The following is an 18,832-nucleotide window of genomic DNA, read 5'->3' on the forward strand; positions in this document are numbered from 1 at the left end:
AGTAAAAATGTACTCGGTAAAGTAGAATGAAAACCACCACGCTGGGCGTTAAGTGGCGTGGGTGGGGGACAGGTGAAGTCACTCGGATCAGCGGTGTTAAACCTCCGAGTGGAAATGAGGAACTTCCAGGTAAAGGTAGAAGTTCTTCCAGTTGTTGGCAGCAGCTATGATGTCATACTCGGATTGGATTTCCTGGTTGCGCATCACGCAAAAGTTAACCTGGAACGGTGTACAGTAGAACTGGACAGAACACAATTTCGCCTAGGTTCTGCGCCTGAAAAACCATTACTGTCGCAAGGAACCACCCACAAGTCGAGTGGGCCACCTAAACTGCGTACTAGATCCCTTAGGGTTAATTCGCGGGATACTATACTGAAGTGTACAGGGAAAATAATCTGGGCAGATGTTGGAGCTAGCGTGCCGGTAAATTTGTTGTATGTTGTTGAACCTGTGTCTGAGAATGAGCCGCTGGATAAAATGAAGTGTTTTACGCGCCATAGCGTGTCCTACATGTGGGAGATAGAATGAAAAAAGGTTGTGCCTGTCAGTGCTGATAATTTTGGCCTTGAAGAGGTGCAGTTAGCACATGGTACTGTAATAGCGAATCTGGAGATAGTAGGGGAAGATGAACTGGGTAAGGATTTCACAGCAGATTACACAATGCCGGGAGTCTGTCAGCTGGTCCGCACTGAGGGGTAAAGTAGCACATTTAGAAGGGCAAGACAGAAGTCATGGAGAACCTTTTGATGGAATATAAAGAGTTATTTAATTCTCATGGTCCACTGCCCGCCACACCGTTAGTTCAACATTACATCCCCACTGGACTGAAGCACCGGTGTATAAATAACCATATCGTGTTCCAAAACGTTTACAGCCTGTCATGGAAGAATTTATTAATCAACAGCTTAGGGATGGGATAATAGAAACCAGTAGTAGTCCCTGGTCCGCTCCTGTTGTAATAGTGGGTAAAAAATCACCTGATGAGGACAAGGCATATTGTTTTTGTTGTGATTATTGTTTCTTGAATCAAAAAACTGTATTGGATGCATACCCAATGCCTAATATCACTGAAACTCTGGATAATTTGAGTAAGTGTCGGTACTTCACGACCTTGGATCTTCGAAGCGGGTACCACCAGTTGGAGGTCGCCCCGGAAGACCGACCAAAGACAGCTTTTTCAACACCTACAGGTCATTTTCAGTATCAGCGAATGCCTTTCAGACTCAAAAATGCTCTGGCAACCTTCCAATGGTTACTAGATAGCGTGTTACGAGGGCTGAAACCTAATCAGTGTATGGTATATTTGGATGACATAATTGTTTTCTCAAAGGACATGCAAGAACATGTGCGCCGTTTGCGTGAAGTTTTCGATCATCTGAAAGCAGCGTGGTTAACTCTTCATATGGAAAAATGTCATTTTTTTTTGTTGCAAGAAGTCAGTTATTTAGGTCATATAATAGGACGGGAGGGTATCCGCACAGATCCAAAACTTGTAGAGGCAGTAATGAATTTTCCGAAACCTACAAAAGTAAAAGAGTTGCAGTCTTATTTAGGTTTCATCAATTTTTACAGCAGGTATATTCCAAAATTTGCAGAAATTGCAAGGCCCCTCACGCAGTTGTTGAAGAAGGGAGCAAAATTTCACTCGTCAGCAGAATGCGAAGAGGCTTTTCAAAAGTTAAAAAAATTTGTTAACATCTAGGCCGGTTTTGGTTTTTCCAGATTTTAGTAAACAGTTTATATTACCTTGTGACTCTAGCAATTTTGCTTTGGGTATTGTATTATCTCAGGAAATAGATGGGCAGGAACACCCGATAACATATGCTTCCAGACAGCTGAACATTGCAGAAAAAAATTACTCAACAACCGAGACGGAGTTACTGGCATTAATTTTCGCAATAACCTATTTCCGGTGTTATTTGTATGGACGACGTTTCAAGGTGATTACTGACCATGCAGCTCTTAAGTGGTTGTAAAGCCTTAAAGACCCAATGAGTAGATTAACTAAGTGGTCTTTGCGTCTTAGTGAGTACAATTTTGAAGTGATTCATTGACCAGGTAAATGGCATGGAAACACGGATGGTCTGAGTCGTAAAGTATGTGCCATGGAATGCAGAGGAATAAATGAGAATGAATGGGAGGAGGCACAAACCGCCAACACAGATTGTCAACGATTTACCTCACAGCGACAGTTCATCGTTGAAGACGGGATATTGTACTGTAAAACTAGGAACGGTCCACACATAGTCGTACCAGAAAAATTGCGAAGCGAAAATTTAAGGCAAGCACATGATTCAATGTTTTATGGTCATTCGGGTCGAAGAGCAACGGAAAGGAGGGTAGCACAGAGTTATTGGTGGTCAATGCATAGGCAAGATGTTGATCAGTATGTAAAGAATTGCATTCCATGTGCTCAACAGGCGGAATTGAGTCATCAGAAAATTGTGTTGCAACGACTACCGGAAGCGGATAGACCTCTCCAATTACTTGACGTAGACGTCTTGGGACCATTTGTGCAAACACCAGCGGGTAATCACTACGTTTGAACAGTAACAGATCATTTTTCGCGCTATGTGTATGACAGCTATTCCGGACCAGCGAGCCGAAACAGTGGCTCACACCTTGGTACATCAATGGATATTGAAATTCGGAACACCTGAAACTATAATTACAGATCAAGGGTCAAACTTTATGTCTGATTTGATGAAACAGTTATGCAAGTTGTTGCATGTAAAGAAATTGAGAATGAGCGCATTACACCTGGAGGCTAATGGTCAGACCGAGAGAGTTCATCGTACAATAGCTAACACAACAACTGGGATATCCTATTGGCGTTTGTAACCGTGGCATATAACTCAAAAGTGCATGAAAGTACAGGATTGTCTCCGTATGAAGTACTGTTCAGTCGGAAGATGCCATCTCCGGTTGAATCGCTCAAGACCCCACCAGAAACCGATATTTCGGCTGTTAAGGATTTATCCACAAAGTTGAAAACAATCTGGTGGCAGGTGAAAAAAATGAACACTAAAGCGTTAGACAGACAGGACAAAATTCACAATAGAAAAGCGGCTTTACCCACGTATCATGTAGGACAATGGGTGATGATGACTAATCCGTATGTGCCAAAAGGCAAAACAAAAAAAATTGTATCCCGTTATCAAGGTCGTTTCCAGGTGATCGAGATGACATTGCCGGCGAATGTAAAATTACAGCTTCCAACTCATCCTACTATTTTGCATGTGAGATGAATTAGGCCTTTCAAGGGGAATTTTGAGGAACTTTCTTCATTGTCTGCAGTAACTTCTAGTGGAGAGAAATATGAATCTAAGAAAAAGAATAAGAAAGGAGTAGATAAACAAGAGAACCAAGTTAATTGTGGAAGCAATCAGACATGCTATTATGCTCTTAGGCCATGCGTAAAAAGGAAGAGCTAATGTGAGTTGTTTTCATTTGTTTCTCAGGAGGCATGACGTTCTGGTAAGACCAGCAGGTCCAGCGTCATGGGTTTTGCTGAAGAGGGAAGAGGGAAGGTGTGCACTATCTGTCACCATAGTTATTCTGTTTTGCTGTTGCAACTTAGCTGAAGCCTTGAAGGTACGTCCTATATCAAGTTGTGTTTTGTTCTCACGACAAGCGGATATAATTATGTCCAGACATCAATGGACCTTTAAGGGTGGACTGTAATATTTCGACGGTTGACGACGAAATCTGTAAATTAGAGGATACATTTAATGAACTTCATTCCATGGTGGCTAATCAGTCAACGTTTAATGACACACAGGGGGAATATCAGCTACTACGATCAGCTTTTGCACGCTTACAAGCTCAGTTGCGGCAAACTGCAGGGTTAATCCCGCATGTCCGTAGGAAAAGAGGATGGTTAGACGCAGGTGGCCGTATCCTAAAAACTGTTTTTGGGACCGCTGACGCAGAAGATATTAAAAGTATTAATGAAATGCTACGGCAGCTACATGATAATGTGAATAGCAACCAGGGAATGCTAGATCTTCGCACAACCCAATTAGAGAGTTTGGAGAAAGATGTAGTTAATAATACGCGCCAATTGCGAGCTTTGGCCGTGACCTTGATGTCCCACATTAAGGCCACAGCCGACACAACCAATCACGACTTGGGTATAATCAAGTAAAGGTTGGATAACATCGATTCACAGCTGATAATCGCTAAGCTGCTCCGTTTTCTTGCTGATAGTATTACGGAAGCACGAATAGAAGCCACGGAACTACAGGAGGCTTTGTTGCACGCAATGCGCGGGCACCTAACCCCAGTACTGTTACCTTCAGAACAACTTCGGGAAGGATTACGGAAAGTTCAATTGGAGTTGCCCGCATTCCTGGAGCTACTGACGACACTAATAGACGAACACTAATCTCTGTACTACAAAATGGCCACTGTTACCAGTACGCGGACGGGTACCGTGCTGAGAATTCATATCATAATACCATTAACATGTAAGGATTGTAAATTTGAATGTTACGCCTTACTGAAGAAACTGCAAAAAGGCGGGAATTTAAGGAGATGGGACCTGGATAAACTGACTAAACCAGAGGTTGTACAGAGTTTCAGGGAGAGCATAAGGGAACAATTGACAGGAATGGGGGAAAGAAATACAGTAGAAGCAGAATTGGTAGCTCTGAGGGATGAAGTACTGAAGGCGGCGGAGGATCAAGTAGGTAAAAAGACAAGGGCTAGTAGAAATCCTTGGGTAACAGAAGAAATATTGAATTTAATTGATGAAAGGAGAAAATATAAAAACGCAGTAAAGGAAGCAGGCAAAAAGGAATACAGACGTCTCAAAAATGAGATTGACAGGAAGTGCAAAATGGCTAAGCAGGGATGGCTAGAGGACAAATGTAAGGATGTAGAGGCTTATCTCACTATGGGTAAGATTGATACTGCCTACAGGAAAATTAAAGGGAGCTTTGGAGAAAAGAGAGCCACTTGTATGAATATCAAGAGCTCAGATGGAAACCTAGTTCTAAGCAAAGAAGGGAAAGCAGAAAGGTGGAAGGAGTATATAGAGGGTCTATACAAGGGTGATGTACTTGAGGACAATATTATGGAAATTGAAGAGGATTTAGATGAAGATGAAATGGGAGACACAATACTGCGTGAAGAGTTTGACAGAGCACTGAAAGACCTGAGTTTAAACAAGGACCCGGGAGTAGACAACATTCCATTAGAACTACTGACAGCCTTGGGAGAGCCATGCTTAACAAAACTCTACCATCTGGTGAGCAAGATGTATGAGACAGGGGAAATACCCTCAGACTTCAAGAAGAATATAATAATTCCAATCCCAAAGAAAGCAGGTGTTGACAGATGTGAAAATTACAGAACTATCAGTTTAATAAGCCACGGCTGCAAAATACTAACACAAATTCTTTACAGACGAATGGAAAAACTGGTAGAAGCCGATCTCGAGGAAGATCAGTTTGGATTCCGTAGAAATGTTTGAACACATGAGGCAATACTGACCCTACGACTTATTTTAGAAAACAGATTAAGGAAAGGCAAACCTACATTTCTTGTATTTGTAGACGTAGAGAAAGCTTTCGACAATATTGACTGGAATACTCCCTTTCAAATTCTGAAGGTGGCAGGGGTAAAATACAGGGAGCAAAAGGCTATTTACAATTTGCACAGAAACCAGATGGCAGTTATAAGAATCGAAGGGCATGAAAGGGAAGCAGTGGTGGGGAAGGGAGTGAGGCAGGGTTGTAGCCTCTCCCTGATGTTATTCAATCTGTATATTGAGCAAGCAGTAAAGGAAACAAAAGAAAAATTCGGAGTAGGTATTAAAATCCATGGAGAAGTAATAAAAATGTTGAGGTTCGCCAATGACATTGTAATTCTGTCAGAAACAGCAAAGGACTTGGAAGAGCAGTTGAACGGAATGGACAGTGTCTTGAAAGCAGGATATAAGATGAGCATCAACAAAACCAAAATGAGGATAATGGAATGTAGTCGAATTAAGTTGGGTGATGCTGAGGGAATTAGATTAGGAAATGAGACACCTAAAGTAGTAAAGGAGTTTTGCTATTCGGGGAGCAAAATAACTGAAGAAGGTCGAAGTAGAGAGGATTTTAAATGTAGACTGGCAATGGCAAGGAAAGTGGTTCTGAAGAAGAGAAATTTGTTAACATCGAGTATAGATTTAAGTGTCAGGAAGTCATTTCTGAAAGTATTTGTATGGAGTGTAGCCATGTATGGAAGTGAAACATGGACGATAAATAGTTTGGACAAGAAGAGAATAGAAGCTTTTGAAATGTGGTACTACAGAAAAATGCTGAAGATAAGATGGGTAGGTCACGTAACTAATGATGAGGTATTGAATAGAATTGGGGAGAAGAGAAGTTTGTGGCACAACTTGACAAGAAGAAGGGACCCGTTGGTAGGACATGTTCTGAGGCATCAAGGGATCACAAATTTAGCATTGGAGGGCAGCGTGGTGGGTAAAAATCGTAGAGGGAGACCAAGAGGTGAATACACTAAGCAAACTCAGAAGGATGTAGGTTGCAGTAAGTACTGGGAGATGAAGATTCTTGCACAGGATAGAGTAGCACGGACAGCTTCATCAAACCAGTCTCAGGACTGAAGACAACAACAACAACAACAACAACACCTTGCATACGTATCCAGTGAAGTGGGAAATTTTGCAGAAATTCGTACAATTAACCGTACGGGAAATACTATTAGTGGCACATAACAGACAAGCTCATGCGTTCCTCACTGCACAAGACTTGCTGCGTTGTCTAACAGGTCCACTTACCATCTGCCCCGCGAAATTGTTACAAACTGTTCCCAAATCTCGTGAGTATTCTCTATTCCGCTCTCAAGAACCAGTCGCGGAAGGCTCTACGGAAATTATAGCAGGCACAGTGCAGTTCTTTTAGCAAGTGGGTCCACATTGGGTATTTTTAGTAATGGAAAACAGTCATTATTTGCATTTGTTACTAGCAGGGTAAGCAAGGGAGTATGGAAAGAATAGAATTGCAGGGGCAGGGACTGTTAATTAACGGCACACAGTGTGACATTTCAGGGGCACCTTTCTGTTTACCAGCCATGATTACTGGAGCTACAATCATGAACATAACAAGCACATTGATCTATGTACCCAACCAACCGGTGCAATTCGTCACGAAAGAAAATCTCACTCTTTTGAAAAGCAGATTAGACCTGACTTTGCTCGCCTCTTTGGACCAGATGCTAGCAGCTCAGGATGGACGTATAACTATGGAACATCTTTTTCAACAAGTGCATGAGTACCGTATTGAGCATAAGCAATGCTTACTAGTTATTGGATCATCAACCACCACCACTGGTATTTTTATCTTTGTCGTAGGATTAGTGTACCATCGGCTCAAGAAGAAGGTAGCCCAAATGCCGTCCCTTCCAAACTTTAACCTAAGGGTCCAGACAAAATCACTGAACAGTTGTGAGGCACTGCAGCAGAACATCAAGTTATTTTTATGAACAAAGATTAGACTGAGGATAGAAGTGAACGAACACAGTGTGAATAGTGCATCAATCGTATTTTGTAGTGTTTGTGAAGTGAACTGTAGTTGTTTTGACTTTTTGGTTGAATTCGGGGACGAATTCTTTCGTACGAGGGAGGAATTGTAGAGGACAAGGGATTATTTTTAGGAAAGATGGTGCGAAATTGTGATTTAGTGTGTTTCAGTGCGCAATGCGCCAGCCTCACGGCAGACGGTGGACGAAGGCTGGCCAGCGCATTATGCAGGTGACAGGTTTGCAATGAGCATCGGTATGTGTGTACGTGCGGGGCAGCCATCAACAGCCAGAACGCAGCATTAGCAGAATTAAGCAGGCGCTGGCCGCGTGTGGCGCGGTTGCGTTAGCCAACTCATCGAGAACCTCCTAATAAACATGTCGCCGCATAACCGGCGGATTCAGCAGTGGTCTGCACTATTTAAGGGCATCAGAGGTGGGCGTCGGCATTCGGTTCGACCGATTGGGTGTTCGGTCGCTGTTACGTCATCGTCATCAGTGACGCTGTCCCCGAGGATCAGCCAGCAGAGGGCAATGCCCGCTGCTGCATCGGCGACTCCCAGCGTCGTCACAAGCCGCCGGCACGCTAGGCCAGGCCTCGTGCTGCTAACATCCTACCGCCTGTGCAGCCACTGAGCGAGCGCGGCGGCGTGTTCCCCGGACTGCACGCATCAGCACGTCTCCACCACGACACGAGCGGTGGAGCTGAGCTACTGGAAAATGTATTGGGAGAACCAAATATAAAGAGGAAGATTGCTAAAAACAGCCACCTTCTTCTACCCAGCCACGCCTTACAACCCCAACCGTGTCACCCGCTCCGGCCATCCTACAGTGTGAATTAGCTCTGAAGTATGACGTGGTATAAAAGCTTCACAACATTTTCAGCCTCGTTTACATGCTTATTGACAACTCAACACCTCAATTATTGATGATTTGGTATCTTTATTCATTCCTTTATTTATGTAGCAAGTATATTATTACTTTTGTACTAAATAACCTACTAGTTTCTACAGAAATTTTTTTCTATAGAATAAATATAAGGAGGTGCCCAGAAGGGAAACATCTTGGCTTACTTTCAAATTTAGTTTTGCAATGTGTCCAGTATTTAATGCCATTAGGTAAGAGAGAATGTATAGGTAGTACCCTATTCTAGGCTAAAGCAACTTGTAATGAAGGACAATTTTTCCTCAAGTATTGTAATTATAGACTTCATGAATCCCTCTGAACATTGGATTATTTTCAACATAATTTATAAGAAAAAAATATGTGCTGTCATAGTGTAACTAAAATACTTGACTCGTAAAAGAGTTCCCTACAAGATTGTAAGCATCACATACTATTCTTGTGGCACCCTTTGGTGCAATGAAAATTTCCTTCCTTAAAGATAAATAAAGTAAGGAAAATTCTAACAGAATATAAATATGGGTTAGGAATGCGAGACACGGGCACTGGAGCCAGTGACTTTAAGTGGGTGCATGAAGATGATGTCATGGACTGTGAGGGGGTGACAAGGCAGAGGAAGGGGAGACTGTTGAGTGAAGAGTATGGGTGCAGTGAGTTAGCACAGATTGAGGCATTATGGGAATGAAGAATATGTTGCAAGGATAACCCCGTCTACATAGTTCACAAAAGCTAGTGCTGGAGGGAATGATTTAGATGGCACAGATTGTAGCACAGCTCTTGAACTCTGGTATGTTGTGCTCAGAAGCATTTTTTGCCACTAAGTGGTCAGCTCTATTCTTGGCCACAATTTGGCAGAGGCCATTCATTCTAATGGTTAGCTGCTTGGTGGTCTGGCATACAAAAAAAGCTGTTTTGAAAAAACATGCAGCAGAACTGTTAATGCGGGACAACTAATTCGCAGGTGGCTCTGGCTCTTATGGGATAGGCTAAGTCTTTGACAGGACTAGAGTAGAACGTGCTGGGCACATGAATCGGGTAGATCTTGCACCGGTGTCTTCCACCTTGATATGACTCCTACAGCAAGGAGTTGAGAGTGGCATAGGGATGGACATGGAAGTTGCATAGGTTGGGTGGGTGGCGAACTACCATCTTAAGAGTGGTGTGAAGGAATGATGACAGATACTTGAAGCCCTGATGAAGGACTTTGTCCAGTTGGTCCTACAAGCGTGAGGAGGATGGTGCTTCTTAGCATCTGATTCTGGGATAGGGAGGGTGGAGGATTACTGTGTGTCCATCATTGGAAAGATGGTTATTGGACCTCAGCTGTTCAGTACAGAATGTCAAATTAAACACCCTTCAGCCATCTAAATTTGCAAATTGTTATTTTATTGAGATATTAGTTTCAGTGATATATTACGCCATCTTCAGGCCCATAACCAAGGTTGGAATCTTTCCTACAAGTCAGTCAGAGGGCCTGAAGACGGTGTAATATACAGCCGAAACTGGTAGTCCAATAAAATAACAATTTGGAAATTTAGATGGCTGAATGGTGTTCGATTCGACATACTGTGAAGGATTACTGTCTAGTGAGGATATGGCACTAGAAATCTGTTTGTGGACTACTAGTGACAGGGGTAGGGGTATTAGTGCCTGACTGTGAAGGCCTCTGAAACCTTCACAGACAGGCAATACCACCCTCCCCCCTCCCCCCTCCCTACTCCCACCCCCAACCCGAAATCTAGTCCGCAAACAATTTCTTGTTCCTCATCCTCACGCTACCCTATTCTCATGCCACCCCATCGCAAGATTCAGCTGCAAAGGCGACTCCCTCATCACTCCATACCACCTTGGAATGGAGAAACTGAACCATGCATTTTGCCAGGGCTTTGACTATCTTATAATCACACCTGAATAGGAGGGACACCATAGGCACGATTCTTCCCATCTCTCCTGAAATGGTATTCCACTACCCACCAACCTACGCATTCTGGTCCATCCCTATGCTACTTCCACTTCCAAGACCTTTCCACATCAATGTGGGAGAAACAGATGCAAGACAGTCCCCATTCATCCATCCAGCACGTCTTACTCTAGTTGTGTTAAAGGCTTATCCTATCCCATCAGGGCAGGGCCACCTGTGAACTCAAGTCATGCTGTATTAACAGTTCTGCTGCATTTTTTTCTCAAAACAACTTTTTGTGTGTGCATGACAACCAACCAGCTACCCATTAGAATGAATGGCCACTGCCAACCTGTGGCCAAGAAAAGAGTTGACCACCTAGTGACAGAAAATGCTGCCGAGTACAGCATACTTGAAATCAACAGCTGTACTGTAACCAGTGTCATCTAGATCATTCCCTGCAGCACCAGCTTTTCTGAACTATGTAGATAGGGGTTGTCCTTGTAACGTATTCTTTGTTGCTATAAACTACCTGGCCACAATTTCCACTAACCTATCTCGCCCACACCCTCCACCCATCAGACTCCCCTTCCTCTGTCCTGTTGCCCCTCCCAGTCCATATCATCGTATTCATGTGCCACACAATCAACCAGCTCTGCTGCTCATGTGTCGCAGTCCTGCCTATATTCCTGTCCTGCACACACTTGCTGCCTCCCTCCGAGACACCAGCTATCCCTTCCCTCCCCACCCCTCCTCCTGGGTCTTGCCCTTTTCTCCTTCCACTCATCCCATTCCAAATAACCTCACCCGTATCCATCTATTGAACTGCAGTAACAGCACGGTGTGTTCAGCCGGCACAACGTAGCAGCACAGGTGTGTGTGTGTGTGTGTGTGTGTGTGTGTGTGTGTGTGTGTGTGTGTGTGTACGAGGTGCGACAATAAAGTAATGAGACAGATTTTCTTTGCAAGATGTGGCAACCCTGCAGGCACAATATCTTTGACCTTGGTCTGTAAGCTGCTTCTAAGTCCAAGCGGCACATCGATGCAACTGCTCAGTCGTGAGTTTTGCTGTAATAAGTTAACACGTGTTTGTGTCTCTCGTCACGGAAATGGAACCACATAATATTGCACATTGGTATGCCATTTCGTTTTGCATTAAATCGGGTGAAAATGCGACAACAACTCACGTAAGCTTCAGAAGGCTTTTGGAGAGGTGGTTACATCAAGTGCTCAAGTTTTTCGTTGGTATAAAATGTTTAGTGAAGGCAGAATGAAAGCTGAAGATGAAGACCACAGTGGACGACCATCAACCTCACGGACGGATGTCAACTTGGCCAGGGTGCATGAACTCGTAGGCTACGATCAAAGATTATCCGTGAAAATGATTGCAGAAGAACTGAACATCAATTGAGAAACAGTTCGTCTAATAATAACTGAGTATTTTGGTATGAGAAAGATTTGCGCAAAAATGGTCCCCAAAAATCTCACACCACAACAGCAAGAAACACGGAAAAATGTGGCAGCCGATCTGTTAAAGAAAATGGAAATCAATCCAGAATTGTCAAGCCGTGTTGTCATTGGTGAAGAAAGTTGGTATTTTCAGTACAATCCAGAGAAAAAACGCCAAAGTTCGGAATGGTGCTCAAAAGGGATCACCCAGACCAAAAACAGCTCACATGTCAAAGTCAAAAGTGAAATGCATGCTTGTGTGATTCTTTGATTCCAAGGGAATTGTTTATAAAGAGTAGGTACCTCCTGGACAAACAGTTAACCAATATTACTACAAAGAAATTTTAGAAAGACTTCGTAAAAGAGTTCTTCGTTTCCGTGCCAACATTGCTGATAATGGGATTCTGCATCAAGATAATGCACCATCCCATACTGCTCTGTCAGTACAGCAATTTTTAACCTCAAAACAAATTTCAGTAATACCACAGCCACCTTATTCACCTGATATTGCTCCGTGAGACTTTTTTCTATTTCCAAGAGTCAAAATGGCAGTCAAGGGACACCATTTTCAAACAACACAAGATGTCCAAAAAGCTTCAACGAGGGTCTTGGAGGATATTACAGAAGATAAGTTCCAGAAATGTTACCATCGATGGCAGAAGCACTGGAAAAAGTGTGTGCAATCAGAAGGGAACTACTTTGAAGGAGACAACACTAAACTTAGACTAAAACGGTAAGCAACATTTTTGTCCACGTCAGTCTCATTAATTTATTGTTGCACCTCTTATGTATGTGTGTCATCAGATCACAGAAATTAAGCAGTCGGGCTGGGCTAGCACTTGGATGAGAGACCATCTGGTCTGCCAAGTGCTGTTGGCAGGCATGATGCACTCACCCCTTGTGAGGCAAACTGAGGAGCTACATGGCAGACAAGTAGTGGCTCTGGTCTCGTAAAATGGCATACAGCTGGGAGAGTGGTGTGCTGACTGCATGCCCCCCCATATCCACATCCAGTGACACGTGTGGGCTGATGATGACACGGCGGGTAATCGGTGCTGTTGGGCCTCCCTAGCCTGTTCGGTTGGAGTTTAATTAAAATGTTCAAATGTGCGTGAATTCCTAAGGGACCAAAATGTTGAAGTCCCTAGTCTTACACACTACTTAAACTAACTTATGCTAACAACAACATATACATCCATGCCCGAGGGAGGACTCGAACCTCCGACAGGAGGGGACATGCAGTCCGTGACACCACGCCCCAAACCACGCGGCCACTCCGCGCAGCTGGAGTTTAATTTTACGTTGACAATTCAAAACTTTTCTTGCAGATAAGTTACCACCAGACACAAACAACTCAAAAATGTTTTGCACTACTCACATACCTGCAAATACATGTACATCTCAATTCATGGGGAGCGGCAAATAAAAAACAGTAAGCGCTGTGAAATGGAGATACACGCAGGCTGTTCAAAAATGCAAACACGACTGACCTATCTTCCTTCTGAACCCATGGGACTCCATCCATGATACATGCATTGATACCTGATTGCCTCCACACTCCTCTACAATGATCATCAGACATCAGACAAATTCACCACTTGTCAGCGAAAAGTTTAAACTCCACAGTCCTCTTACCCACAATTTTTGTGCACCAGTGTGTTGGGAGTTTCTAACATTGTTTGTAACTAGTGCTTAAGCAAAACTGATTGCATGGAGATAGTTCAGTACAGTCTGGAGTGAACTAATCCCCTGCCCCCTGTTGCCTCCAAAAAGCTAACGCACATTCTTGTCAGATTCTCCTCCAAGTAACTATACGAGCCTTAACTTGTAAAAAGCAATCATGGGCTGGTACAATTGACTCAGGCAACCACTAAGAGGCAGATCATTGCTTTGTGTCTCAGAATAGTTGCTGAATGTTCAGATAGTGTTGCTGTGATGTACGCCAATTTCCTACGCAACTTCCCATGCTGACAATCCTCCTTGCCCAAGTGACAATGCATGCATGGTCTACGTCTGAAATGAATCCTGTGAGGTGTGTACACAGCATATGCAAGCCACATTTCTCCGCTCATGATTATATGCTCAGCGTGTTCTACTGAGCTGCTCTGAGATGGCTTTTGCCGAGTCAATTGGATTTAATAAGAGGATAATGTAGATAACTTTTCCTTCTGGTTATATCTTCAAAGATATCTACATCTACATGGATACTCTGCAAATCACATTTAAGTGCCTGGCGCAGGGTTCATCGAACCACCTTCACAATTCTCTATTATTCCAACCTCGTATAGCGTGCAGGAAGAATGAACACCTATATCTTTCCGTACGAGCTCCGATTTCCCTTATTTTATCTTTGTGATCGTTCCTCCCTATGTAAGTTGGTGTCAACAAAATATTTTCACATTCAGAGGAGAAAGTTGGTGATTGGAATTTTGTGAGAAGATTCCGTCGCAATGAAAAACGCCTTTCTTTTAATGATGTCCATCCCAAATCTTGTATCATTTCTGTGACACTCTCTCCCATATTTCACCATAATACAAAACATGCTGCCGTTCTTTGAACTTTTTCAGTGTACTCCGTCAGTCCTATCTGGTAAGAATCCCACACTGCACAACAGTATTCTACAAGAGGACAGACAAGCATAGTGTAGGCAGTCTCCTTAGTAGGTCTGTTACATTTTCTAAGTGTCCTGCCAATGAAACACAGTCTTTGGTTAGCCTTCCCCACAACATTTTCTGTGTGTTCCTTCCAATTTAAATTGTTTGCAATTGTAATTCCTAGGTATTTAGTTGAATTTACGGCTTTTAGATTAGATTGATTTATCGTGTAACTGAAGTTTAACGCGTTCTTTTTAGCACTCACACTTTTTATTATTTAAGGTCAAACTGCCACTTTTTGCACCATTTCAATATTTTTTCTAAATTGTTTTGCAGTTTGTTTTGATCTTCTGATGACTTTATTAGTCGATAAACGACAGCATCATCTGCAAACAACAAAGACGGCTGCTCAGATTGTCTCCCAAATCATTTATATAGATAAGGAACAGCAAAGGGCCTATAACACTACCTTGGGGAACGCTAGAAATCACTTCTGTTTTACTCGATGACTTTCCGTCAATTACAACGAACTGTGACCTCTCTGACAGGAAATCACAGATCCAGTCACATAACTGAGGCAATATTCCATAAGCAAGCAATTTCACTACGAACCGCTTGTGTGGTACAGTGTCAAAAGCCTTCCGGAAATCCAGAAATACAGAATCAATCTAAAAATCCCTTGTCAATAGCACTCAGCACTTCATGTGAATAAAGAGCTAGTTGTGTTTCAGAAGAACGATGTTTTCTAAACCCATGTTGACTGTGTGTCAATAGACTGTTTTCTTCGAGGTAATTCACTATGCTCGAGCACAATATATGTTATCAAATCCTTCTGCATATCAACGTTAATGATATGGGCCCGTAATTTAGTGGATTACTCCTACTACCTTTCTTGAATATTGGTGTGACCTGTGCAACTTTCCAGTCTTTGCGTACGGATCTTTCGTCGAGTGAACGGTTGTATACTATTCTTGAAATCGAATGAATAATTGCGTACAAATTTAATCAGGAACTAATTGGACTGAGTGACTGGTGTTGGAATTACCCATTTCTTAAGGGTTTGCTTTATCTGCACTGCACAGGTGGCTGTACATAGCAATTTTCTGTGATTGAAACAATATTGGACTAGAGGCTTCCAGACAATAAAATGCAACATATGCAATTCATGAAGGTGGTGCAAAATATATTATAAGCATTTTACATGGAAACAAACAGTACCACAGTTTTTTAAATTACCTTAGTAGTGAAGCAAGGCAAGAAAATTAGGGATTTTTAAGTTATAATGAGAATCCTATCACTGTGTCAATAATAGGTTTCTATTTAGCATGCTAGAATTTCATATACTTCTGGTTTGAATTACAAACAATCCAGCTTCAGCTCTATCTTTCTTAACAGTAATTCATAAATTTAGGAGCTAAGCAAGCTCCATACATCAAAAGCTCTGAAGGAAGACTGAGTGCAATCCACAACTAGTACTATTCTAACAGATACTGAAATCCCTATTTGCTACATATCTTTTGTTATTTAGTAGTTTGTTTGCATTGAACCAGTAAGGGTTCTTGCACTAAACTGATGATTCATTTACATTTATAAGCTGTGTGTTGATGATACCTGTTTTGAAGTGAACTGCAGGTTACTAATTGATAGGCCACAAATACAAAATATGGGAATACACGTTTCTACAAAAATGAAACTAGGAGCTGATGAAAGTAAAATAGAAATAATAATGCTAGTAAAAGAGCATAGTAATACATTAATAAGGGCCATGGAACTAATATCTAGCTACTTTTGAATTATACAAATACCATCTTAATATTAGCAATATGGCTGAGAAACAAAAATGAGACACTGTGCTAAGAAACCACAATAGGTAAAAAGTATGAAAAGAAAATGGTGTGTGAGAGTTCACATATATTCAGGCCGTAAGTAGACAGTTAGGAAATGGGTAATTCCAACACCAGTCACCCAGTCCATTTAGTTCCTGATTAAATTCGAACACAATTATCCATTCCAGTTCAAGAATAGTACTGATATCCTTGAAGGAAAAGTTATCTACATTACCCTCTTATTAAATCCAGTTGACTCAGACAAACATTTAACATTTAATAATCTTGATAATGAGCCCAAAAAATTAAATTTGCAAGAGAGAGTAGAAGTATTTTTGTGTGTACAAATTAGGTCTTCTCAGTAATCTTTGCTCCAAAAACAGGTTACGAACTGGATGCAGAGAGAGAGTGTGTGTGTGTGTGTGTGTGTGTGTGAGAGAGAGAGAGAGAGAGAGAGAGAGAGAGAGAGAGAGAGAGAGAATTTATCATCATAGTGTTCATAATGATTATGGTCTTTATAAGGTAACAATTTAACTATCAACCTTAGGGCAGAGCACTAACTTAGTTGAAAAAAATATTCATGCATAATTCACATGAACTTATATGGGAGAAGCATTTGTAACAAACAGTATGGTCAAATAGAAATATAACTTGTCCCTTCCTAGATACAAGCAAAGTGTCTTAACCATCTATTATATATGCCAGAATAGTTGTTTAATGGAAACTGACACTAATTTAAAGACAGCCCAGTCACAGATTTAAACAACATTACGCCACACTTTCCTAATTTGTGACTACACACGAGCAGTGCAATCAACCTCCACAGATCAAATGCAAACAGTAAGTGCATTTTTAAAAAACTGAAACTAATTTTTCATTTAAATTCAAAACAATTATCAAAGTTCAAGAGTTATCTGGAAAGCAACTCACTACTGCACAGAAATGTATGTGTCATATTTTCTAATCTCTGCTGAACAACAGGTTGCAAAGATACAGCAATCAGTGGATCGGTTGCATACAGCAGTCAGGTTAGTTGTTAACTACTTCTGTATGACTGTCCTGGTACCATTTTTGGTTTTGAGTGTCATTCTCCACTAATTAAATGTATGGATCAACAAAGTTTTACACATTCCACTGAAAGTTAAGGAAAACTGTAACACTGAAGTCATATTTTCACAAGAGGATTTTGTTATGCACTAATTAAAATCCAGCCAATAGGGCAAAGCAGTTATTTCTTACACGACTGAAATTTTCAATTTATTCTTAGCCAGAACCAACAAACATATTTTGCTAAGAATGTGCAAATCCTCAGTTAGTCTTAATCAAGACATTTTAGAATAATGTGGAAATATCACAAAAAATACTATTCTCAATAAGAACATAGCAAAAATTAATACAAGTTGTTTATTTGCTAAACAATTTGACTGCAAGCAAAATATTGGCATGGTTACACATTTACAGAGAATAGAAACTAATGTTTCAATCACAGATATACTTACCACACCAGGTATGGCTGTATGTAAACTCATAAGAGGTGGGGGCATTCCCTGTTGTGGAGGTCCCATTTTGAATTTGCTAGGCCTCCCAACCTGATGTGGTAACTGTTCCATTCCTTGGACGTGGAGCTGTATTAGCTCCTCAATCTTCTGTATAGCCACTGCAAATTTAAAACATCAAATTCAGTATGTATATTAATATTTACAATGGCATAGCTGAAATAAGTCTCATAGAATGAAATGATTACACACATAAGTGCCTCTGGTGTGACAGAGACTGACAGCCAACTGGTAATATTATAAAATATTCTTTTCTTTCCTCCACAAACATAACTCCTTGAAAAGGCAAATGCCGGGACGGTTCCTTTGAAAGGAATACAGTACATCTTTCTGCCACCTGAGATTGGGCTCTGTCTCTAAACACCTTGTTACTGACAGGAAGTTAAACCTTAATCTTCCTTCCTTCCACAAGCAGAATCATCTACATAACACTCTGTCTGTCTCTAGTTTGGCCATAGAAAAATGTGAATTACAATCCGTCAAACAATTTAAAAGAACATAAAATTAAATACTATTTTTACCATTTAATTACCATAAGTTTGTGAATAACAAAAGAATGAATAATGCACTGGAGGTCAGCTGTCACCAATGACCACGTATCAGCGATTGGCATAAAATTGAAATTGGATCCTTCTATCTACCATCAGATTCACCTCTTGAAGTAATCTATAACTTTAGAGAAAATCTCAGTTCGCTTGTATATAGGTTACCCAATCATGCTGTAATCATTGGTACACACTTTAATCATCCAACAATCAATTACGAAAATTACAGTTTTGTTAGTGGCAGGCATGACCCTGTGAAACATTACTAAATGCCTTCTCTAAAAACTACTTAGAACAAATATTTCTCAACCCCATTCACGATTAAAATACATTAGATCCTACAGTAACAAACAGACCTGACCTCTTTGATGACTTCCACATCGAAACTGGTACCAGTGACCACAAGGTATTACCCAAGAACAAAAGGCCAACTAAAACAAGCAGAAAGATATATATGTACAACAAAATAGATAAAAAAGCAGCAGTGTCATATCTCAAACTTGAAACTTTTAGCACAGGACACGAGCAT

General features: G+C 41.4%; 1 protein-coding gene across 7 annotated transcripts in view; it reads right to left on the reverse strand.

The window, feature by feature from the left end:
* Positions 1 to 18,832, reverse strand: part of LOC126095316 (transcription factor SPT20 homolog) — a 280,707-nt gene that overhangs the window by 177,719 nt on the left and 84,156 nt on the right. For all 7 annotated transcript variants that reach the window (XR_007521955.1, XM_049910117.1, XM_049910116.1 and 4 more), the window contains one exon: positions 17,702 to 17,859. Coding sequence is in view for 6 of the 7 variants with exons in the window: in XM_049910117.1 (XP_049766074.1) it covers positions 17,702 to 17,859 (158 nt within the window). In the remaining variant the exon portion in view is untranslated. The remainder of the gene's footprint in view (positions 1 to 17,701; positions 17,860 to 18,832) is intronic.

The sequence above is a fragment of the Schistocerca cancellata genome, chromosome 8 (assembly GCF_023864275.1).
Source record: "Schistocerca cancellata isolate TAMUIC-IGC-003103 chromosome 8, iqSchCanc2.1, whole genome shotgun sequence".
NCBI classification, from domain to species: Eukaryota; Metazoa; Arthropoda; class Insecta; order Orthoptera; family Acrididae; genus Schistocerca; species Schistocerca cancellata.